Source organism: Podarcis raffonei, chromosome 2 (genome assembly GCF_027172205.1).
Source record: "Podarcis raffonei isolate rPodRaf1 chromosome 2, rPodRaf1.pri, whole genome shotgun sequence".
NCBI classification, from domain to species: Eukaryota; Metazoa; Chordata; class Lepidosauria; order Squamata; family Lacertidae; genus Podarcis; species Podarcis raffonei.
This window is the reverse complement of record NC_070603.1, coordinates 117,151,150-117,176,563: the sequence shown is the minus strand read 5'-3', so window position 1 is coordinate 117,176,563 and position 25,414 is coordinate 117,151,150. Positions and strand designations below refer to the sequence as shown.

Sequence of the window (25,414 nt, the reverse complement as noted above, 5' to 3'; positions counted from 1 at the left end):
ACTTCTCCCAGGATCAGTTAAACACTATCCAAGAGTGGTTTTTCACACACAAGGGGCTTCTGTGAGGTTTCACTCCAGAATTAATTCTCTATCGTCTTCAGGTTTTTTGGGGGGGAGGGTGTGAGCTGTTGCTGGAGGTTCTCCCCCACATCACATGGTGTAAACTCGCCTTCTTTCATAGGTATTTATGATCACAGTTCCTGACATGTCATGGAATTTCCCGCCAGAAAACAAGTCTCTAAGAGTTGGAGCATTTTTTGAGGCCATGTGGGGACAGAAGTCACATTGTCTGAGTGAAACTCCACAGAATCGTTGGATACAATCCATAATGTCTGTGTAATATTGCCAACCAATTCCTAATATGACAAAGTTTGCTACTGGAACTTTTTTCAACCCGACACTGAGTTCTCAGAGTACAGCTTCGGTTATGTGGGTCCTCTGATGCTTAACAAGAGTGCATCTTTGGCTAAAGCTTTTCTCACACTTGGCACATTTGAAAGGTTTCTCGCAGAGATGTTTCCTTTGGTGGTCTACCAAACTGTCACTCCGGGAAAAGCTCCTCCCACACTGGGGACACATGTGTGGCTTCTCTCCTGTGTGGATCCTCTCATGCCTCATCAAATGGGCTCTCTGACTGAAGAACTGGCCACACTGAGGGCATTCAAACGGTCGCTCCCCAGTATGGATCCTCTCATGCCTGATCAGTGTCCCTCTATTAGAGAAACATTTCCCACACTCGGGACATTCATAGCATCTCTTTCCTGCACGAACAAGTCTCTGTAAATTCTCTCTTGGGCGGAAAGCGAGCCCACCTTCAGAGCATTCATTCAATTTCTCTCCAGTGTGCAGTCTCTGGTGTCTCATCAGATTTTCTCCCTGCCTGAAGCACTTCCCACAATCAGGACACTTGAAAGGTTTCTCTCCTGTCTGGATTTTCTGGTGTTGGGAACGGAAAGCTTTTTGGTAGGTGTTTCCCTCCCACTTCAGATAGTCAGAGCGGTCCTCTCCGTTATAAGCCGTAAGTCCTATGTTGTGGTGGTGGTAGTACCTTCTTTGGTATTTTGAAACAAAGGTATTTACTGCTCTGGAGTGTCGAAGGGAGGGCTCGTTATGCGCATCTTCTAAAACCTCCCTGGAGCAATTTTCTCCCCTCACTGGATCCTTCCCCTCGCATCTCTGCTCATGAATTGTTCCAGCTCCAGGAACGGTCCGTAGAGATAACTTCATTATCGTCCCTGTCTCTCCCTGCTGTGAGGGGTTCACCTTGATCAGACATCTCTTTTCATCACCTGAAGAGACAGAGAGAATTGTTTTTTGTTTTGGTTTTAAAATCTAGGTTCTTGTCACCTTTCCTAGACTTCATGCCAACCTTCCCTCCTGCGCTCTCTCTCTTTCTCCAAAGTAGGGTGTCGTTGCTAAAACTCCTCTTTATTTCCTGTATCTATGATCATATCCCACAACAACCATACCTTTACATTTAGAAGTCAATGGGCTTTAGGTGACCAGGATTTCCAGCGATTGAGGTGAGGCTTCAAGGCCCAGCATAATTCCTCGCAGACCAAAACTTGAATAGATTTTATGGTGAATACTAAAAACAGCAGAACAAATCGTGCAAAAAAGCAAGATTTCACAATGCTGTAGCACTTAACTTCAGGAGCTTCATTCAGCACAGATTACAACAGTCCTTCTGTCGAGGGCCAGTAGCAATGGGATTAATAACTGAATATTTTAATGTCGAATGCTGTGTTCTCAAATGATGTTAATGCCTCCGTTGCAACAGTTAAGGATTTCTTAACCAGGAACAATGGTTCTCAGAGGCTTGATTTCTTTAACACTAATTTCTTTTATTTGAACTGACAAACCTTGCTAACAACAAAAAGAACCCTGCTTCTACAAAATGTAAAGGAAAGGAAGAAAAGAACAGGAAAGTGCACTTCTTTTTGCTTTTCATAATAGTGGGAATTAAGGAAAAAACGAAAATACCTTTGTGTCACTCCCAAACCATTCCCCTTAAACGAACACCACACTTTCTCAACATCTTCTATGGTCACATGACACACTTCTCTTTACTTCTCAGTGAAATAATGAAAACCAAACTTCTGCAGCAAGGTAGCAGCAAATTCCCCCGAATTGCAAATAACACGTGGCTCAGGCAATTGGCAAGGGACGCGGGTGGCGCTGTGGGTTAAACTACAGAGCCTAGGGCTTGCTGATCAGAAGGTCGGTGGTTCGAGTCCCCGCACCGGGGTGAGCTCCCGTTGCTTGGTCCTTGCTCTTGCCAACCTAGCAGTTCGAAAGCACGCCAGCGCAAGTAGATAAATAGGTACCGCTCTGGCGGGAAGGTAAGCAGCGTTTCTGTGTGCTGCTCTGGTTCGCCAGAAGCAGCTTAGTCATGCTGGCCACATGACCTGGAAGCTGTACGCCGGCTCCCTCGGCCAATACAGCGAGATGAGCGCCGCAACCCCAAAGTCGTCCGCGACTGGACCTAACGGTCAGGGGTCCCTTTACCTTTCACAAGCAATTGGCAGCATTCTCACAATAAAGCATTTTGGGCACCACAGAGGAATGCAGGAAGCTGCCTTATGCTTGATCAGACCACTGTCCCATCTTTCTCAGTATTTAGGGTTGCCATATTTCAAAGAGTGAAAATCCAGACACAAAAGTTGTTGAGGTTGTTGTTGTTGTTGTTTGCAAAATCTCAAAAAAGGAGTTTTTGAGCTATTTTTCAAGAAATTCGCCAAAATCTACACTTCATGGGTTGCCATACATCTGGATTTTTATAGACATTTCAGCAATATTATCTACACTGATTTGCAGCGGCTCTCCAGGGTTTCAGGCAGGAATCCTTTCCCCAGCCCAGCCTGGGGAATGAAAAGCTGGGACCCTCTATATGAAAAACAGGTGCTCTGGCTCTGAGCCACAGCCCTTCCCAAAGGCCTGATCCCTCCTCCTTCATGCCTTTCTTTGTGTGAGGGGGTAAGTAAACAAGGAAGGGGGATATCTTAGCATTGTTCCAAACCCGAGATAATAGTTCATTTCTCCCCAACAAGCCAGTTTCGGTAAACAAGGCGGAATGTTTTGATAATCTTACAAATCCTGGTTTGTTAGGGAGAATGCACCAGCATGCAACTTGGGCACAGCATGGTTCTTTCAACCAAGGTTCTTTAGTTATCATTATGGGGTCCAACATCTGTATTTTAGTTTGGGGAAAAGAAGCTTTGTAAAACAGGACGGCAGGTTGGTCCTCTTAGTTTTCCATGCAAATTCCAAAAGGAGTGGCTGTATCAGTCAGTTGCAGCAAAGTCATAAAAAAGGAAGACTAGGCAGAAGGTAAACTGGGACCTGCTGGTTTGTCTATGGGCTTGCAATAGATTTAACTCCCAGTTGTTTCAGAGCAACAGCCACACAATGGTCAACTGCTGGAATGTAATGGAAGCTAGTCCGCTGACTTGCTCTTAAAATTAATTCGCTAATGAAGCAGTGTGTGTGTTTGTGAGATCACTGGCTGGGGTTGATAGGATTTGGAGGAGCAACATCTCAAGTGTCACAGGTTCCTCCACTCCCAGTGCAGAATATTATACACTCCGGGTGCCATAAGGGATCAAATTTGGCCTCAAGTGGAAAAAACCCAGTTGAGATCCAACCATAAAAGTGGGGGCAGTATCAGGGCTTTTTTTTCAGCCTCCTAGCAGGCAAAAAAAAAAAAAGGGATGACGAAATGCTACAAAATGGTATTTATTGTGAACTGAACACATTTTGGAAAAGGCGCACTGAAATATAGAAAGAAGCTGAGACCAGTTGAGATTCTGCCAATGACCACCCACAAGACCAGCTTTGACAGTGGACAGCTTTCAACATGCTGAGCCAAGCCATGGCTTGACTCGGCAAGGCAAAAGAGCAGAAGGACCCTCCCTGGGAACCAGCACACCAATTCATTTGTGCAAACCACAGCTTGGCTTAGCATGACGTGTGACCCCAGGTCTATATAATATTTATTCAGCACAGAGTACACGCGGGTTTGCCTAACAGTTATTAACATGGCATTTCCTATTTCTGTGCTGCTTGTTTTTCTACAGGTCATCAAGTCCTCAACCATTTCTTATCAGTTTTTCTGGTGGCCTTTGTGTGTGTGGGAAAAGCTGTCCTTCTGCTTAGGGCATCCAGAAGGTTTCTCATGGAAAAGGTTTCCTCTGATATAATAATAATAATAATAATAATAATAATAATAATAATAATAATAATAATTTATTATTTGTACCCCGCCCATCTGGCTGGGTTTCCCCAGCCACTCTGGGTGGCTTCCATAAAAACCAAAGATACAGTAAAATATCACAGATTAAAAACTTCCCTGAACAGGGCTGCCTTAAGATGTCTTCTGAATGTCAGGTAGTTATTTATCGCTTTGACATCTGATGGGAGGGTGTTCCACAGGGCGGGCGCCACTACCGAGAAGGCCCTCTGCCTGGTTCCCTGTAGCTTTGCTTCTTGCAATGAGGGAACCACCAGAAGGCCCTCGGCACTGGACCTCAGCGTCTGGGCACAACGATGGGGGTGGAGACGCTCCTTCAGGTATACTGGGCCAAGGCCGTTTAGGGCTTTAAAGGTCAACACCAACACTTTGAATTGTGCTCGGAAACGTACTGGGAGCCAATGTAGGTCTTTCAAGACCGGTGTTATGTGGTCTCGGCGGCCGCCCCCAGTCACCAGTCTAGCTGCCGCATTCTGGATTAGTTGTAGTTTCCGAGTCACCTTCAAAGGTAGCCCCACGTAGAGCGCATTGCAGTAGTCCAAGCGGGAGATAACTAGAGCATGCACCACTCTGGCGAGACAGTCCGCGGGCAGGTAGGGTCTCAGCCTGCGTACCAGGTGGAGTTGGTAGACAGCTGCCCTGGATACAGAATTGACCTGCGCCTCCATGGACAGCTGTGAGTCCAAAATGACTCCCAGGCTGCGCACCTGGTCCTTCAGGGGCACAGTTACCCTATTCAGGACCAGGGAGTCCTCCACACAAGCCCGCCCCCTGTCTCCCAAAAACAGTACTTCTGTCTTGTCAGGATTCAACTTCAATCCATTAGCCCCCATCCATCCTCCAACCGCCTCCAGGCACTCACACAGGACCTTCACTGCCTTCACTGGTTCTGATTTAAAAGAGAGGTAGAGCTGGGTATCATCTGCATATTGATGGACACCCAGTCCAAACCCCCTGATGATCTCTCCCAGCGGCTTCATATAGATGTTAAAAAGCATGGGGGAGAGTACAGAACCCTGAGGCACCCCACAAGTGAGGGCCCAGGGGTCTGAACACTCATCCCCCCCCCACCACTTTCTGAACACGGCCCAGGAGGAAGGAGCGAAACCACTGTATAACAGTGCCCCCAGCTCCCAGCCCCTCTAGACAGTCCAGAAGGATGTTATGGTCGATTGTATCAAAGGCCGCTGAGAGATCCAGCAGAACCAGGAAACAACTCTCACCTTTGTCCCTAGCTCGCCGGAGATCATCAACCAGCACGACCAAGGCAGTTTCAGTCCCATGATGAGGCCTGAATCCCGATTGGAAGGGATCCAAATGGTCCGCATCCTCCAGGCGTGCCTGGAGTTGTTCAGCAACCACGCGCTCAATCACCTTGCCCAAGAATGGAAGATTTGAGACTGGGCGATAGTTGGCCATACTGGCCAGGTCTAAAGATGGTTTTTTAAGAAGCGGTTTAACGACCGCCTCTTTCAGCGGATCTGGGAATGTTCCCTCACAGAGGGAAGCATTCACCACCCCGCAGAGCCCGTCGCCCAGCCCTTCCCGGCTTGCTTTTATTAGCCAGGATGGGCAAGGATCAAGGAGACAGGTGGTTGGTTTCACGCGTCCAAGCAGCCTGTCCACATCCTCGGGGGTAACGGATTGAAATTGATTCCATGCAACTTGACCAGACAGAGCTCTAGCACTCTCCCGCCCCAGCCCTGCTCCCACGGTGGTGTCTAGCTCCTTCCGAATATGAGTGATTTTATCTGCAAAAAACTTTGCAAAATCGTTGCAGGAGATCTTGGGGTCTTTACAAGGCCCCGGTGGTAAAGGTGGTTCCATTAAATTGCGAACCACCTGAAAGAGTCTCCTGCTACTATTTTCTGCACATGCAATAGAGGAGGTGAAGAAAGTCTTCTTCGCCGTCACTATCGCCACTTGGTAGGCTCGACGTTGAGCTCTAACCTGTGTCCGGTCAGATTCGGAGTGAGTTTTCTGCCACCGACGCTCTAGCCGTCTCAGCGATTGTTTCATCGCCCTCAGCTCCGAAGAAAACCACGGGGCTGTCCGGGCTCCATGCAATGGGAGAGGGCGCTTCGGAGCCAGACAGTCGATAGCCCTGGTTAACTCCGCATTCCAGCGGGCCACCAGGGAATCAGCTGAAAGGCCATCAACATGGGATAAAGCATCCCCTACCACTCTCTGGAAACCATTTGGATCCATTAAGTGGCGGGGGAGGACCATCCGAATTGGTCCCACCTCCCTGAAGAGGGGAAGGGTCGCGGAGAAGTCCAGTTGCACCAGGAAGTGATCTGACCATGGCACTTCTTTGGTTTCACTTTTACTTAGTGTCAGATCACCCACGTCACTAGAGGTGAACACCAGGTCTAAGGAATGTCCATGACTATGAGTTGGGCCAAACTTATTCAGGGACAGCCCCATGGAGGCCATGCTTTCCACGAAGTCCCAAGCAGCCCCTTGTAAGGTCGTGTCAGCATGGATGTTAAAATCCCCTAGGACAACCAAACTAGGTGTCTCCAGGAGAAAATCCGCCACGACCTGAAGCAGCTCGGGCAGGGAATCCTTGGTGCAAGGATACTGATCAAAACCAGCAAGGGAAACTTCTCCTGCACTCAGGGCAATTGGTGGAGTCTCCCTCCTGTACAGGCTGCCTGACGGTTTCATCAAATGGCAGCTCCCCAGTCTTAGAGCACTTTATACGAAGTGCTTTCTCATATGTATCTTCTGATGCCTCAACAGATGCCCACTCTGCCTGAAGCATTTCTTGCAATTGGGGCATTTGTACGGTTTCTCTCCAGTATGTATCCTCTGATGCCTCCTCAAATTCCCTCTGCGAGTGAAGCTTTTCTCGCACTCGGGACATTCATACCATTTCTCTCCTGTCTGGATTCTCCGATATTTATCAAGACGGGACTTTTGCAGGAAGTTTCCCCTCCCCGTAGTACTTTCACGAGAGTCTTCCCTGGTAGGTTTCAAGAGACGTCCTGATCTGCAGAGGTGCTTTTTAGCATACTTGGATGACAAGGGTGTTCCTCCCCTTATTTTCACTGCAGAGCTTTGGTTAACAGCAGCTCTAAGACCTTCCACAGGTTCACAGCATTCATTTTGGTCCTTCACAAATTTTGACTTGCATCTTTGCCCACAAACTGCAGCTCTCAGAGTGAGGTTCTTCTGGGATACTTCTGCAGGTGTCCCACGTGTTCTCTCTAAGACTGTCTCTCTCTGTTGAGAATCCTCTCTCTTGATGTTTCTTCCCTTCCTGTCTCCTGGGGAGAAAAGAGAGAAGAATTCTGTCCCTGTTCTAGTTCCCCTCAACAACCACAAAAAAGGCACCTCAAGCAACAAGGCCATAGAAACCTGCCCGCACTCCTCATCACTACAGAAGACAACCAGGCAAAATAATATGAAGCAAAGGTTTTGATTTATTATTTATTAAATAATTTAAAAAAGCTTTCCCACTTTTTCTATTGGAGGATTTGGTATAAAGGTCAAGGTCAAAGTAAAGGTAAAGGGACCCCTGACCATTAGGTCCAGTTGTCACCGACTCTGGGGTTGCGGCTCTCATCTCGCTTTACTGGCCGAGGGAGCCGGCGTACAGCTTCCGGGTCATGTGGCCAGCATGACTAAGCCACTTCTGGTGAACCAGAGCAGCGCACGGAAACGCCGTTTACCTTCCCTACTTGCACTTTGACGTGCTTTCAAACTGCTAGGTTGGCAGGAGCAGGGGCCGAGCAACAGGAGCTCACCTCGTTGCAGGGATTCGAACCGCCGACCTTCTGATTGGCAAGTCCTAGGCTCTGTGGTTTAATCCACAGCGCCACCCGCGTCCCTTGGTATAAAGGTACACAGCAACAAATTCCAAAAATTGCAAGGAAATCTATTGCAATGTTAAAAAAAAAGAAAAAAGTGAAATGCAACAAAACTGAAGGGAATATTATATAAACAATCCAGCTTGTGCTACAAAAAAAAAAAAAGGAATATTAGAACTGTGCTGGCAAAGTGTGTAAGGGCCACCTTTGTCCTTTCATGGCTCCACAGAGGCCCTGTGAAACCTCCGATCCCATAGTTAGATGGCACCCTGTGAGTGTGGACATACAATCTGAAGGGTTGGGACCAGTGAGTAAATAGGTTTTTGTGGAAGAAGGTTCAATGTCTAAGCCTGGAGAAAAAGAAAGAGGGTAGAGTGAAGCAAGTCAGATTGCACTAAAGGACATGAGTGGAACAGGTCTGTTAAAACAGGAGGATAAACTGTGCTGTTGTTGGGAGACAACCACAACAGCCCCTCACCCTGTCCCCCCTGGAGGGAAAGATAGGGCCAAACATCTGAATGTGTGGAGACCAACTTTGTGGCTTTTTTGTATGGGTTCTGTATGAATCAAAAATCAAACTAAAGAAATGTGAATGCTTAATTGGGATGAGCTGGGTGATCCGGTGATCCGACACAAACCTGAAAGTGCCGTTCCACTGGAGAAAGGAAGACATTCGCCCCCAGATGCTCTTGAAGCTGACGGTCCCAAATTGTTCAGCTGAACCTGGGAAGGTTTGGTTGCCTGACTGGTGGCAGTGTTCCTCACCGTTTTGTGCCAGTGGTCAATGATGTCGGTAACATGGCACTGCCAGGTCCTGCTTGATGTGTGGGAACTGGTTCAGCCATTTGAAAAAGAGCTGCGTCTGCCACTCCCTGGTGGCTGTTCCCTTCCAGGAAGGCCTAGTCGCCCTTCCACAGATGCCCTGCCTCTCGCCAGCACTGCAGCCAATTCCTCTCATAGTCATGGGTCCTTGTCTCATCCGAGATCCATAGCAACTGGGAGACAGTCCAATTGTTTGAAAAGAGTCACCCCCAGTTCTCAATAAAGGCACGGATTTCCCCATCTATCCCTAAGTTGGACCATAAGTTGGGGAAACGGTGAACACGAACAACAACAGGTAAAGGTAAAGGACCCCCGAACGCTTAAGTCCAGTCAAAGGGACTACGGTGTTGTAGTGCTCATCTCGCTTTCAGGCCGAGTTGTCCACAACAGACAACTTTCCGGGTCATGTAGCCAGCATGACTAAACCACTTCTGGCACAACTGAACACTGATGGAAGCCAGAGTGCACGGAAACACCGTTTACCTTCCCGTCACAGCAGTACCTATTTATCTACTTGCACTATGTCGTTCTTTCGAACTGCTAGGTTGACAGGAGCTGGGACAGAGGAACGGGAGCTCACCCCGTCGCGGGGATTCGAACCGCCAACCTTCCAATCGGCAAGGCCAAGAGGGTCATTGGTTTAGACCACAGTGCCACCCACCATATTTGAGTACGGCGCAATTATGTAGAAACCAGGATTTATGAGAGCAACGCAGGACGGGAGGGGAGGTGTTGTAAAAGGCAAGGACAGGTGTGATGTAGGGAAGCACAGTGGGATAAACTGCGACGCCAAAACAATACAGATGCCAGAGGCATAAAACGGGACTCAAGAGACAGTGGCAGAGCATAAGTAAGAGCGAGCCGTAGAACAAATGTTAAGGGGAAATACAGGCATAGTAAGAACACATATGAAGAAAACACTTATACCTGTGTTTGGCAAAAGACACTCAAAGACACACAGCTCTTTAATGTAAAACAGGGGTGGGAAATTTTTTTTCAGACAGAGGGCCACATTTTCTTCTGGGCAACTTTCTAGGGGCCGCATGCCTGCGGTGGGCAGGGCAAGAAGCAAATGTTCAAGGTCACATTACAGCTCAGACAAATGCCACTTGCGGAGGGCATCAAACAGAGCCATTAGGATGTATGGCTTGGGGAAAGCTGGACAGAAAGGCATGACTGAGGGGCTCCCTGTTAGGATATTTCCGTTCCACCTTAAAAAGGGGACAGGCTGTTGTGAGTCACAGCCTGTGTACTTCCTGCTCACAGGAAGTTTCTGTTTTGTATATAGCTTTTGTCTCTCTCAGTTGCCTCGACACACTGGCAGGCAGTCATGTTTTTTCCTTTGTTCTGACCAACACCGAATAAATCTGTAAGATATGCTCTCCAGGGTGCATCTTTCGTTGTTGAAGCTCTGCGAAAAGGGCGTGCATGAGTCCTGGAATGTGGACAGCTATTTCCGAGGCTCGTGTCACTAATTGACTGATACTGTTTCCACGGGAGACTGGGACGTGGAGGCACGATGGCCTTTGTCTCCCTGGCAGTATCCCAACACTCCCCACCCCTGCCATAGGCACTAAGGAATACCACGCAGGCCACACAAACACTTGCATACACACACACACTCCATCTTCTGGCCAAGGAAGCAACAATGCATTTCAGCTCCGCAAAAATGCTCAAGAAGGGTGTGAAGCAAGGTATGGTCTGGGAAGAGTCTTGGGGGCCACAGTGAAAGGTCTCAAGGGCCATATTCCATCCCCAGACCTGAACTTCCACACTCCTACTGTAAAATGAAGTTTAGACCTCAGCAATGGAGCATGTGCGTTGTAGGCAGAGGACCCCATGTTCATTTTCAGGGAGCAGATCCAGGAGAGGCCTGCTGCCCATTAAGAACCATGTGGCTCTTTATAAAGGCAGACAACGTCCTACGTTCTGAGATTTCATCAAGCATTATCCATACACATTCCAGCTTAATTTTGCGTTCACAATTAAGGGCTAGAGACTTCTATTTAAAAAGAAAATAAAGCTACACCACTTTTTGCAAAACTGCATGGAAACAAAAAACAAAAAAGACCTCTTCTGATTTTTAGCCAAATACTTTCTGCTGCTTCTGCCAAGCCTGAGAACATTAGAAAAATATCTGGGAAAACCATCCTGGGAGAGAGAAGACAGAGGCAAGGATGTTCTCCAGTCCTCTAAGGGGAACCCCAGAGTTCTTCAGAGGCAGTGTGGTGTAGCAGTTAGAGCATCTGTCGAAGACTGAGGAAGACCCAAGTTCAAATCCAATTCAGCCATGAGACTTGCAAGGGTGATCTTGTCCCAAACAGCATCCCTCACCCCTAACCTACCTTGTGGATTAAGAAAGGAGTGGGGGACAGTCCATTTACACCACCAAGAGCACTTTGGCAGAAAGGCAACATTGTTGTTGTTGTTGTTGTTGTTTAGTCGTTTAGTCGTGTCCGACTCTTCGTGACCCCATGGACCAGAGCACGCCAGGCACCTCTGTCCTCCACTACCTCCCGCAGTTTGGTCAGACTCATGTTTGTGGCTTCGAGAACACTATCCAACCATCTCATCCTCTGTCGCCCCCTTCTCCTTGTGCCCTCCATCTTTCCCAGCATCAGTGTCTTCTCCAGGGAGTCTTCTCTTCTCATGAGGTGGCCAAAGTACTGGAGCCTCAGCTTCACGATCTGTCCTTCCAGTGAGCACTCAGGGCTGATTTCATTAAGAATGGATGCGTTTGATCTTCTTGCAGTCCATGGGACTCTCAAGAGTCTTCTCCAGCACCATAATTCAAAAGCATCAATTCTTCGGCGATCAGCCTTCTTTATGGTCCAGCTCTCACTTCCATACATCACTACTGGGAAAACCATGGCTTTAACTATACGGACCTTTGTTGGCAAGGTGACGTCTCTACTTCTCAAGATGCTGTCTAGGCCTGTCATTGCCCTTCTCCCAAGAAGCAGGCGTCTTTTAATTTCGTGGCTGCTGTCACCATCTGCAGTGATCATGGAGCCCAAGAAAGTAAAATCTCTCACTGCCTCCATTTCTTCCCCTTCTATTTGCCAGGAGGTGATGGGACCAGTGGCCATGATCTTCGTTTTTTTGATGTTGAGCCTCAGACCATATTTTGCGCTCTCCTCTTTCACCCTCATTAAAAGGTTCTTTAATTCCTCCTCACTTTCTGCCATCAAGGTTGTGTCATCTGCATATCTGAGGTTGTTGATATTTCTTCCGGCAATCTTAATTCCAGCTTGGGATTCATCCAGCCCAGCCTTTCGCATGATGTATTCTGCGTATAAATTAAATAAGCAGGGAGACAAAATACAGCCTTGTCGTACGCCTTTCCCAATTTTGAACCAATCAGTTGTTCCATATCCAGTTCTAACTGTAGCTTCTTGTCCCACATAGAGATTTCTCAGGAGACAGATGAGGTGATCAGGCACTCCCATTTCTTTAAGAACTTGCCATAGTTTGCTGTGGTCGACACAGTCAAAGGCTTTTGCATAGTCAATGAAGCAGAAGTAGATGTCTTTCTGGAACTCTCTAGCTTTCTCCATAATCCAGCGCATGTTTGCAATTTGGTCTCTGGTTCCTCTGCCATTACAAGGCAACATTACAACACAGGAATTTGTGTGTGTTGCAAGAGTTGCCATTTTGGGTTCTCTATCCCCTTACCTGAATCTTGACTTGGGAATCCTTCACTTTCCACAGGAAACTGGACAAAGATCTCCTCTTCTTTTTCATGGTGAGAGGCAGGGTCAGGTTTAGGAATCAAGAGTCCCTCTTAAGTTTGAGAGAGAGAGAAAAATTATTATTATTTCTGTCACAAAGAACATGCATTGATTATTCCTGGCAGTTTTTGGCTTTTTAAAAAAACATTTGACAACAAAAATGAACTATTGATAAGAAAAGCAATTTGAACTCAAAATAGTTTAACAAAAGCAGTGAGTGCTTGGCGCTGCCCAAGTATTTTTAGAAACCAACAAATATTGTGGTTTGTATTGAATTGTATGTTTGGACCCGTCATGCAAAAAATCGATATATCAGGGCTTTAATGGAGCAGAGACTTACCCAAAGATTCTGTATCTCTATCGTCTTCCTGCATGACTTGCCAAAACATGGTCCTCTGGCCTGGCTGGGCTGGAGAGGGCTGGTCCATGTGTGAAGTTTCCTCGAGATTCATTGGCCCCTGAGAACGGGAGATGGACAAGATGGCTTATAGGGCGACATCAATATGCACGGACCTGGCAAGGGCTTCCTATCCAAAGGTGCTTCACAATTTAGGATTTGACAGAGAGGGAAAACGTAATGATGTGTGGCTACATTCTTAGGGATGGTTTTACACTAATAAATCCTGGCAAGTAACCTGCATATACATAAATTAAATAGTTTAAATGATTGAGAAATAGACAACCTAGGTCTTGCTCCTTAAAAGTGAACATACCTTAGCCTGAACCGACATGGCCGTTTCCGGTTTTTCAAGAGGAAGCAAGTTGCTGTGATCCCTTGGACCTTGGCTTCCACTGCCTGCGAAGGACAGAAGGGAGATAATTTCATCATCATCATCATCATCATCATCATCATTTTATTGCCTTTCACTTATGTTTCAATGGGATTTACAAATACACCAGAAGGACAGCCCCAAAAGTAGAATAGAAAACAAACTTAAGAACGATGCAAAATGGATGCTAATGGCAGAGGGAAATTTACCCATCAGGGCAGCTTGTCGGAACAAAAACATCTCCTGCTGTTTCCAAGCAGTGCAGACAGCTACAGGAATGCTGTTCTATAGAACAGCAGCAGCCACACTGCAAGCCCTGCTCTGAGCTACCGTGGAGCAGATTTCTGACATTTTGGGGGACTGAAGGGGAAACCCTCTTGCAGAAGTCAGTTATTGGGTGCTGGCGTTGCTTCTTTCAAACACAGGGCCTTCAAAACTTTAACTTTCCTTCTGTCATCTCTCAGGTGGCACACCCCACTTTTCTGAATTTGCAGCTCCTTCTGCATATGCTTCTGTAGGGCAAACTCTGAAGATGGGATCATAGCCTTAATGCCAAAGTGGAAGCCTTACCCAACAAACAGAAACCGTCACTACTGCTTTGCTCCTCTGTTTCCTCAGCCTCCAGGGAACCCTCCTGCAGTGGCTTCTGAAAAAAAAGACGATCCGATTGGTGAAGAATTTAAAGATACCCTTATCCATAGGACTTTAAGATGCTCGTAAACGTAGAAGCTGCCCTTTCTGCGTTTGAACTTATCTCTTATAATCATCAACCTTGTTTGGGTATCTCTTTCGGCATATGGACTGCTTTTATTAATTCATGTGTTTAAGTCAGGAGTGGTGGATTACTTTAACCCTTAATGTGAGCAGATTGTGTTTCTCTCTCTTTTTTTCTTTTCCTTTTTTACATTTGCAAAACAAAAAGGCATCTAAAAAAGAAGATGACATTGGGCATTTGCAGTCATTTCAAGCCTCTGAAAAGCAGGGCTGCCAGCTTTTCCATCAGCCTCTGTTCCTGGGCTTAGCAGCAGTTTGATTTCACTGACACTGGCAGGCAATTGCTGCTTTTCTCCCACGGTGCTGTGTAGTAAAGGGTTACACCTATCCCTGCATTCAAGCAGCTGCTTAAAAGCACAAAAGTAGGGCAGAGCTGGTTAGCTGACAACCCTCTGTGTGTGTGTTCCCAGTAGGGCTACTAATATTTTACTAAGAGTTATCTCCTTGAATTAGACAACAGCTCTACGGCCACATTCACACACATTCACACTAAATGTGTACACTAAATGTGTACCTCGGGTTACATACGCTTCAGGTTACAGACTCCCCTAACCCAGAAATATTACCTTGGGTTAAGAACTTTGCTTCAGGATGAGAACAAAAATCGTGCAGCGGCGGCACAGCGGCAGCGGGAGGCCCCATTAACTAAAGTGGTGCTTCAGGTTAAGAACAGACCTCCAGGGAGGACTTCCGGGTTAGCGCCAGCGATAATGGCGGATTCCCTCTGATCTCCGAGGGACCAGCTCCGTGGGATCGGGTCTGACCGCTGCAGTGAAGCGGGGACCCATTCAAAAATCACAGGCGGGTGAAGCCTGTGAGCGTGGGACTCAGCGGGCACCTTCAGCACCCCCCAAATTGCAAAGGAACCCTTTTTTTGGGCTCCGGAGTAAAGCGGGGAGAGCGGCGCGGTGCTGTGAGTGACTGCTTCTTCCGCGGAGCGAAGCCGCACAGCCGTTATCGGAGAGCGCTGACTTTTTCTTGGACAATTTGGCTGCAAGAAACAACTACCCGTGAGTAGGATTAAATTGGATTATAAAGGAAAGGAAATTAGTAAATTCGGCACCGAAACGGGGAAGTATAAACAGGAAGTCTGCTTCCCGTTTCTTGTATATATAATAAAGCAAAGAGACTGTGAGCTAGAACTTTGAAAGTAACTTTTAAAAGGGTCAAAATCCGAACGTCAGACAGAAGATTTCCCCTCCGGATTGCAGGAAAGGAGGGGATTGCAGGAAAGGAGGGGAAAAGATTTGAACTTTACTTCCCTGTAAAGAAAGTGGGGAAAGGAAGGTAAAATCCACTGCTTAGATCCTGGGAACGGACTGCCTTGAAAATGAATGCCGCATTGTGAAAGGCACGTAATAAATTGCTTTTGACAGCTAACTCTGCAAAAAAGATACAGTGTTTCTGGCTGACTTCTCCTGGTTTTAGAGTAACTTTAAAATAGTTGGAATTGATACAGTCGTCTTTTTTGATAAACTGGGGGACTTAAAAAAGTTATTTTTCAAAGTTACAAGTCTGACTGCAACTGTGTCCCCCTAGAGGAAGTTGGACATTGTTACAAAAATAATTGAGCCAGGGAATTTTCCACTCCATAACAAAGCCCAGCCGTGGGAGCAACCTTGGACTTATCTGGAGTGGTATGGCAGACGGGAAAGAAAAGATTCGACTCAAGAGAAAATATTGAGGTCTGGCAGAATTCGCACGGACATTGGGTCACAAAGAAGAGCATCAGCATCTGGGGCCTCTGGGGTATCTGGACCACCAGGGGCTGTACCAGCACAAGCGAAGTCAAAAGGAATGTCGTCTGAGGAGGTTTTAGCTTTGGCATTAGGGAAAATTAATGAATCATTGGAAAATTTAACCAGGCAAGTAGCTGAAACAAATATACAGGTGGCTGAAACAAATAAACAAGTAGCTGAAGCATCGGCAAAAATTGACCAGAATACTACGAGCATAAATAATTTGGGACAGCAGGTGAATACCAATACACAGGCTATTGAGAAATTGCTTCAAGAATCTACTCAGATTCAAAAGACTGCTGAGGAAGCAAAGGAGATAGCAACTGCCACTGAAGAGAAGATACCACCGATACACAGACGACTGGATGACTACGGTTTGATGCTTTCCATGGTGGAATTGAAGGAGAAATAAACTAATCTAAGGATCAGAGCTGTACCTGAACTTGAGAAGGACAATTTGGCTGATTTTCTTACTAAGGAATTTATAGACTTTTGGCAACCAGATTCGGGAAAGGAAGAATTCAAGATAGTAAGTGCATTTAGGCTTGGAAAAGGAGCAAAGAAGAATAAAGTGAGAGACTGTCTTATTACTTTTCGAACTAAAGAGGAGAGAGATAAAATCTTGAATTTGCACTACCAAAAGACCTTGGAAATTTATCAGTCAAGTGTTGAGATTTTTAAGGATATTCCGAAACATCTTTTGGACCTCAGGTCTAACTACGGAGAGCTGGTCGCTTTGTTGAGAAGTAACAGAATCCTTTTTAGGTGGGAGTTCCCTCAAGGCTTGTCCTTTAAATACAAAGGAAGGAAGATAAAAATAAGATCATTGGACGACAAAGATAGATTTCTGCGAGACCGTGGAGAAGATTTGCAGAAAGAAGCGGAAATAGGGAAAGAGCCAAGAGCACGGGAAAGTGGAATACTAGACATAGCAAACTTATCTTTTGGATTACCTGGTTCAGAGAAAGTGATGCCACCGACAGATCAAGAACAGATACTTGGTGCTGTTGGAGGAAAAACAAAGTAACTACACTATGGCTCTGCAACTATTAAGCTGGAATTGTAATGGTCTAAATTCCCCCCAGAAAAGGAAAAATGTTTTTCATTTATTGAAAAGAGAACAATTGGACTTAATTTGCCTACAGGAAACACATGTGATTAGGTTACATAGAAAAGTACTGATTAATAAAAGATTGGGACAAGAGTTTATTTCATCTGACAAAGTTAAGAGGGAACTTTCTTTTCTGAAGCCAAAATGACATGGACCAGAATCGATCAAATATGGGTAACTAGTGGAATGGCTCCAAAGATAAAGAAGGCGGAAATCTGTCCAAGAACTTGCTCTGACCATAATCCTATGAAGATGGAGATGAAACTGATTTCCACTGGTTCTTTTAGATGGAGGATGAATGACACCTTATTTAGAGATGAAAACGTGATTAAGAAGGCCCAAAAAACTATGAGAGACTATTTTGAGATAAATATGAACACTGATGTTGAAAAAAGAGTTATCTGGGACGCAAGTAAAGCCGTTATGAGAGGGTTCTTGATACAACAGAATGCAATAAAGAAAAGAAGCCATAATGAAAAGAAAGATAAAATATTGGAAAGAATAAAAGACAGTGAGAAGAAATTGAGAGCAAAACCAAAGTTGCAAGAGATTCTGAAAGAAATAAAGCTATACCAAGTACAATATATGAAAATGATGAATCAGGAAATAGAATGGAAAATTAAACAAATGAGACAAAAGACATTTGAATCAGCTAATAAATGTGGGAAGTTGCTAGCGTGGCAAATGAAAAAAAGACAAAAATTAAATACTATTACAAACCTAGAAGTGGAAGGAAGGAACATACAGAACCCAGCCGAGATTAAAAAATGTTTCCAGAGGTACTTCAAACAATTATACACACAAGGGCCACAGAAAGAAGTTGACATAGATCGATTTTTGAAGATAAATGGATTACAAAAAAATCCTCAAGAAAGTAAATTAATGTTGAACTGTAAAATATCTGAACAGGAAATAGAAGATGCAATTGAGCAAATCTCCAGGACCAGATGGACTGACTTCAAGATATTACAGAACTTTAAAACAATGGTTAGTACAACCTTTAAAAGAAGTCTGTAATGAAATACTGGAAGGGAAAAAGGTACCAGAATCGTGGAAAGAAACATATAATACACTTATACCGAAAACAGAAACTGAAAAAACTCAGCTTAAGAACTACCGCCCCATATCACTACTTAATGTGGATTACAAAATTTTTGCAGATATTTTGGCTAAGAGATTAAAAAAAGTGTTGATGGAAGAGATTCATAAAGACCAAGCAGGCTTTCTTCCGAGTAGACATTTGTCTGATAATTTGAGGAATATAATTAACATTCTGGAAAAGTTAGAAGTGAATACTAACACCAAAGCAGTTTTAATATTTGTAGACGCGGAGAAAGCCTTTGACAATATTTCTTGGAGTTTTATGAAGAAAAATCTACAGGGGATGGGGGTGGGAGAAGGATTTGGAAACGGTTTAAGTGCAATTTACTCTGAACAAAAGGCCAAGTTAATTGTTAATAATGAGGTGACGGAGGAATTTAAGATAGAGAAAGGGACACGACAAGGTTGCCCAATTTCCCCATTGCTTTTTATATTAGTCCTGGAGGTTTTGCTGAATATGATTAGAAGGGACCAGTTGGTTAAAGGTATACAAGTCGGAGCTAAACAGTATAAATTGAGAGCATTTGCAGACGATTTAGTACTGACATTACAGGAGCCAGAATCTAGTACCAAAAGAGTTTTGGAACTGATTCAAGATTTTGGTCAGGTTGCTGGATTCAAATTGAACAAACTAAAAACAAAGGTTTTGGGGGAAAATTTAACAGAGAATGAAAGAGAGAGGTTTCAGAATGAGACAGGTTTAACAGTGGTTAAAAAAGTGAAATACTTGGGGATTAATATGACAGCCAAAAACGTGAATTTATTTAAAGATAATTATGAAAAATGTTGGGCGGAAGTGAAAAAAGACTTAGAAATTTGGTCAAACTTGAAGCTTTCACTGCTAGGCCGTATTGCTGCGATAAAGATGAATGTATTGCCAAGAATGTTATTTTTGTTTCAAGTATTGCAAATTGTAGACAAGATGGACTGTTTCAAGAAGTGGCAGAGAGATATTTCTAGATTTGTCTGGCAGGGCAAGAAGCCCAGAATAAATTTTAAGATTTTAACAGATGCAAAGGAAAGAGGCAGATTTGCCCTGCCAGACCTTAAACTGTATTATGAAACAGCAGCTTTCTGCTGGTTGAAAGAATGGCTACTCCTTGAGAATACAGACATTTTGGATTTGGAAGGTTTTAACAATGTATTTGGTTGGCATGCATATCTGTGGTATGATAAGGTCAAAGCACATAAAGCATTTAAAAATCATATTGTCAGGAAAGCACTATTTAATGTCTGGATAAGATATAAAGATTTATTTGAAAATAAAACCCCAAGGTGGTTATCACCAATGGAAGCAAAGGCCTTGAAAAAACTCAATATGGAGACCAAATGGCCGAAATATTGGGAAATTTTGGAACAAGTAGGAGACAAATTGAAATTGCAGAGTTATGAAAAACTAAAGAATAAAGTGCGAGATTGGCTTCATTATTATCAAATAATGGAGGCATATAATCAGGACAAAAAAATTGGATTCCAGGTGGAAAAATCAAAATTGGAAAAGAACTGTTAGAGCCCAAAACTAAGATTTTGTCAAGGATGTATAACTTGCTGTTGAAATGGAATACTCAGGATGAAACGGTGAAATCTACTATGATTAAGTGGGCACAAGATGTTGGACATAATATTATGTTCGCTGACTGGGAACAGTTATGGACCACAGGTATGAAGTTTACGGCATGCAATGCCTTAAGAGAGAATATTATGAAAATGATATACAGGTGGTACATGACCCCAGTCAAGCTGGCAAAAATTTATCATTTGCCCGATAACAAATGTTGGAAATGTAAAGAAACAGAAGGTACATTCTTTCACCTCTGGTGGACGTGCCCAAGGATTAAGGTTTTCTGGGAGATGATATATAATGAATTGAAAAAGGTATTTAAATATACCTTCTTGAAGAAACCAGAGGCCTTTCTTCTGGGCATAGTCGGCCAACAGGTGCCAAAGAAGAACAGAACTTTTTTTTTTTTTTAATGTATGCCACAACAGCAGCAAGAATACTTATCGCAAAGTCAGACTTCCGGGTTGGCGCCATCGTCTAATGGCGGATTCCCTCCGAGCTCCGGAGGGAATCTGCTCAACAGGGGTCGGGTCCTGCCGCGGCGGCGACGCGGGGACCCTTAGAAACCACAGGCACTGAAGCCTGTGGACCTGGTGACTCGGTGGGCACCATTTGCGCGCCCCCCCGACCCGCAAAGAAGCCTTTCTAAAGGCTTCAGAACGGGGGACGGAGGGAGGTGTGGTGCTGAGAGTTCGACTGCTTCCCCTGCTGAGTGAAGCCGCATGCCATGGATGGAGAGCGTTAACTTCTTCTTTTGAACTTTTGGATCAAAGTAACGACCTGTGAGTAACACGGTAATTGGACTTAAAAGGGAAATTTATTTCTGGGAATTCGGCAAGATCGGGCAAGGTGCTAAAAAGGAAGTCAACCTACCCGCCTTGTAAACATCGTAAAGCAAGGATTTTATTACTAAGGTTGTGTGAATGTCTTTTTTTGTGTGTGGAAAAGAGCAATTAACTTTATATTGGGCCAATTTAAGTGACTGTGCTGGAGGATAAGAGAACGGAATTTACCCCTCCCCCAAAACCCGGGAGCGATCGGGGAGAGAGCCTGTAGAAGAGGTTTATAGATTTTGACAGCTGTCAAATTAGCTGTCAAAGTTGGGGGAAAAAAGGAGAACTGTGTCTTTGCTGTCTTTGCTGGTTACATTTGATACAATTTGGTAACAAATTGTTAAAAATAAAGAAGAAAAGGTTAATTTGTCATTAAGTAACTAGAATCCCTCTAGAGGGGATTCAGGACATTACAAAAATGGCTGTAAGTGGAAAAATACTGGCTGAACTGGAAAGGACCTTCCGTCTTTTGGGAAACCTACAGGAGCAGACAACTGCTTTGACTATGAATGTAATAACAATGAAGGGAACAGTAAACAAAATTGCTGAACCTGGAAAGGATATGATTCAAGCTCCTGCAGATGAACAGGGAAGTGTTGTAGCTGATCCAAAAATCCTTATAGCCAAACAGGAGAAAGAGTCTGAGTCATTTGAGATGCTATTTAAAGAACATGAGAAAGAAGGAGGCGCTGGGATGTTGCAGATGGCTAAAGAGAGCCAGAGGCCTGTTAAGCTGGAAATAATTGAAAATAAGAACATGACGATGAAAGTTTGGTTGGAAGTGAAGAATGGAAATTGGAGAGATCTCCTCTTATGGGGATCTGAAGACATATGGAATATAAATATGGCCAATACAGAATTTGGAGCCTTTGGGACATTTGGACTTATGAGCAGTAAGAAACAAGATTTTGGCTCCATTGTTAAATATGGAGGCCCGGCTGGAAGAAATACGGACTTTACTGGAACAGAGCCTCTTCGAGATTCGGAATTTAAAATAAAGGACTATCAAGAAAACCGGCAGAGAGAAATTGAGAGAGGGTTAAGTGCCTCGGATGTGAGATCGCCAGGCTGATTCTGGATGGACTGATGGACTTTGGTTGGGGATCGAAACCAGGAAAGGGGGTGGTAGGGCTTCGGGAATTCAAAGGGTGTAAAAATATGATTTTGTTTTAATTAAGTTGGTTTTTGCCACTAACATAAAAATGGGGAATCTGGGGAGAGATTTGGGGCCGACCTTAGCAAAAGATTATCAAAAATAAGTGTTGGTGTATAAAGATTGAGATTTTTAAGTTTAAATAGGTTAATTAAATTGATGGAGGAATTTAGGAAAAGTATGTTAAGAATAAGTTTTGAAATATAAAGATAGAGGTTTAGAAGTTAAAATTTGTTTAAGTTAATTGAATTAGAGGAAATAAGGTAAAGTAGGGGGGATAAAAATTGCTGAGCTAAAAATTGGAATTGGAATACAAGAAGGGCAGGTGGGGGGAAGTCAAGGAAATTGGGTATGGAATGTAATTAAGGTAAATTTTTTTAACTGCTGTTTTTTCTTCTTTTCTTTTTTTTCTTTTTTCTTTTCTTTTCTGTTTTCTTTTGTACTCTTTTTTGAAAATTTTAATAAACATTTAAATAAATAAAAAAAAAGAGTACTTATCGCAAAGTATTGGAAGACACAAGACCTACCCACCCTGGAAGAATGGCAGATGAAGGTGATGGACTATATGGAATTGGCAGAAATGACCGGCAGAATCCGAGACCAGGGAGAAGAGTCAGTGGAAGAAGATTGGAAGAAATTTAAAGACTATTTACAGAAATATTGTAAAATTAATGAATGTTAGAATGATGTTGGATTAAAAGTTATGTGGTTTTTAGCTATAATGCTATAAGGAGTATGAAAAAATGGACCATTAATAAGCAAAAATCTAATGTTACATTATTTTAAGATTAAAGATTAGGATAAGCAAAGAGGGGAAGGATTTGCTAAACTGACAAATTAAACTGGAATACAAAAAGGGAGGTTAGAGGAGGTCCGGGAATTAAGTAAATGAAAGAATGTAATGGAAAGATGGAACTGTTTTTTATTTGTATTTTTCTTTTTTCTTTTTTCATTTTGTAAAACTTCAATAAATATTTTATTAAAAAAAAAAACAGACCTCCAGAATGAATTACCGTATTTTTCACCCTATAGGACGCACCTAGATTTTTTGGGGGGGGGGGAATAAAGGGGAAAATTTTTATTCCCCCCCCAGGCGCGGGGCTGGGGCGGGGGAAGCCCGAGCGGGACGTCTGCCCGAAGCACGGGGCATGCTCTGCAGCGCGCCCCGTGCTTCGGTCTGCAGGCTGCCGCCCCAAGCCTTGCACGCCCAGAGGGACCTCCCGCCGGGTGCGCAAGGCTTGCGGACATCTGCCCGAAGCACGAGGCGTGCCCACAGCGCACCCCGTGCTTCGGGCTGCTGCCCACAAGCCTTGGGAGCCCGGCGGACACTCCCGCCGGGCTCCCAAGGCTTGCGGATAGCTTCCTGAAGCCTGGAGAGCGAGAGGGGTCGGTGCGAAAGCCTGCATTCGCCCCATAGGACACACACACATTTCCCCTTCATTTTTGGAGGGGAGAAAGTGCGTCCTATAGGGCGAAAAATACGGTAATTTCTTAACCTGAGGTACCACTGTACGTTAAAGTGGTGTGACACTGCTTTAATCAGTCATGGCTTCTCCCAAAGAATTCTGGGAACTGTAGTATGTTAAGTGTGCTGAGAGTTGTAAGGAGGCCCCTATTCCCCTCAGACCTACAATTCCCGGGGTTAACTGACTGGGAAACCACTTTGAGAATTGTAGCGGAGTGAGGGGAACAACTCTCAGCACCCTTGATGAACTATAGGTCCCGACTTCCGGTTGGCGCCAGCGCTAATGGCCGCCTCCCGCTGAGCTCCGCTCAGGGAGGCTTCTTCACGAGTTCGGGTCTGACCGCTACGGCGAAGCGGGGACCCCTAAAATCTCAGGCGCAGAAGCCTGAGAGCAAGGAGGCTCGGTGGGCACCTTAAGCGCCCCTCTTTACTGCAAAGGAGCCTTTTTAAAGGCTCCGGAGTGGCAGCGGGGAGCGCGGTGCTGAGAGCCGCTACCCAGCCCGTGAAGTGAAGCCGCGTCGCCATTGACGGAGAGCGCCGACTTCTTCCTGACATTTGGATTACAAATTGGACTACCGTGAGTAAGACTGAGCAACAAATTTAAAAGGAAATAATTACAAATTGGCTGAAAGCGGAGAAGGTAAAAAATAAGGAAGTCTGCCTTCTCCAGACTGCATGTAAATAAAGCATCGAAACAAGAAGCTGCAATTGACAGAAAGTGCTTTAAAAGTGACGGACTCAGGCATTGGACTCAGCTCCCCCCCTTAGCAGGCAGGGGCAGGGGGGGAAGATTTATGAACTGTCTTACCTGCATGAAAGAGGCTTAGAAGGGAAAGTTCTGCCGTTTTAAACCCTTGGGGAGGACTGCCTGGGAGTGAGCTACCGGGATTGAGAACTGTCATTTGAGACTTGCTACAAAGTAGGTGTTTTGCTGGATTACAATTAAAGATTTGATTTGACAGAAGTCTGGAACTTTGGAAAGATACAATTTGGCAAGTTAGAAGATATTGGACATTTGGTTGCCACCTTTGTTTATCTAGGAAGGGAACTTTTGTTACCTTGTATTGGAAATTTTGAACTGCTCCATCTAGAGGCTGTAGGGAAATAGCTATTATTTTTCATTGCAAGGAACAGACTTGTGGAATTTTCCACCTGAAAGTGATTCTCGTGGGAAAGACCTTGGGATATGAGTGGCCCAACAGAGGAGAGAACAACAAGGGCCAAAAGTAAAGCTGAACAAAAGAGAAGAGGTTCAATTGTACCACCTGCAGCTCCCTCCATGGATACAGTAACAATAACAAAGGCATTAGTCAAGATAAATGAAACCCTAGAAGTGCTAACAAAGCAGAGCACTGAAAATTCCAAACAGTTGAATCAATTATCAACAAAATTGGACTTGAATACAGAGACTATAAATAAATTAGTTCAAGAGAATGAGATAACTAGAAAGATTGCAGAGGAGGCAAAAGTTTCGGCAGAGGAAGCAAAACTTTCTGCAGGAAATACACAGGAACAGATAGTACCAGTCTGTAAAAAGCTGGAAGAACATGATGCTGCTCTGTCTTTATTGGAACTACAGAGAAAAAATAAAAATTTGAGACTGAGATCGATTCCAGAAAATGAAAAGGATAATTTGATAGACTATTTGACAAAAGAATTTCTGGAATTTTGGCAGGACAGCTTGAAAGAGGAGGAATTTAAGATAACAACTGCTTTCAGACTGGGAAGGAAACAGAACAGAAAGAGCCCAAGAGATTGCCTTATAACTCTGAGATCTCAGGAGGAGAGAGATAAGATATTGAATTTACATTTCCAAACAGCCCTTGAAATTGAAGACTCGCGTGTGCAGATTTTTAAAGATATTCCTAAAAATATCTTGGAAGCGAGGACCCACTACAAGGATTTGGTCACTCTATTGAGAAAGAACAACATACTATTCAGATGGGAGTTCCCACAAGGTCTGTCTTTTAATTACAAAGGAAAGAAAATCAAGATAAAAACAGTGCAAGACAAAGAACAGTTCCTGACAAGAAATGAGGAAGATCTTCTTAAGGAAACGGCGGAACCTACGGATCTAGAAAATCTACCAGATATTTCAAATCTATCTTTTGGAGCTAGAAAATCAACAGAAGAAGATCTCCTTGGTGCTGTTGGAGGGGCAACCGAATAAATAACAAGATGTCTCTGAAATTCTTAAGTTGGAACTGTAATGGTTTGAATCTTCCTAGAAAGAGACGAGAAGTCTTTCATATTTTGAAAAAAGAACAATTGGACTTGATTTGTTTACAGG

General features: G+C 44.3%; 1 protein-coding gene across 2 annotated transcripts in view; it reads right to left on the bottom strand.

Moving 5' to 3' along the window:
• Nucleotides 1-348: 348 nt before the first annotated feature.
• The window catches only part of LOC128409013 (zinc finger and SCAN domain-containing protein 30-like), a 33,226-nt gene continuing 8,160 nt past the window's right edge, over nt 349-25,414 (bottom strand). Inside the window, exons 3-7 of one of the 2 annotated variants that reach the window (XM_053379167.1) lie at nt 13,958-14,030; nt 13,331-13,413; nt 12,958-13,075; nt 12,562-12,669; nt 349-1,289 (exon numbers count right to left, since the gene is read on the bottom strand). In XM_053379167.1, coding sequence (XP_053235142.1) covers nt 409-1,289; nt 12,562-12,669; nt 12,958-13,075; nt 13,331-13,413; nt 13,958-14,030 — 1,263 coding nt within the window. In that variant the 3' untranslated portion in view covers nt 349-408. Of the gene's footprint in view, nt 1,290-12,561; nt 12,670-12,957; nt 13,076-13,330; nt 13,414-13,957; nt 14,034-25,414 lie in introns of both variants that reach the window. The other variant, XM_053379166.1, reaches the window with a different exon arrangement.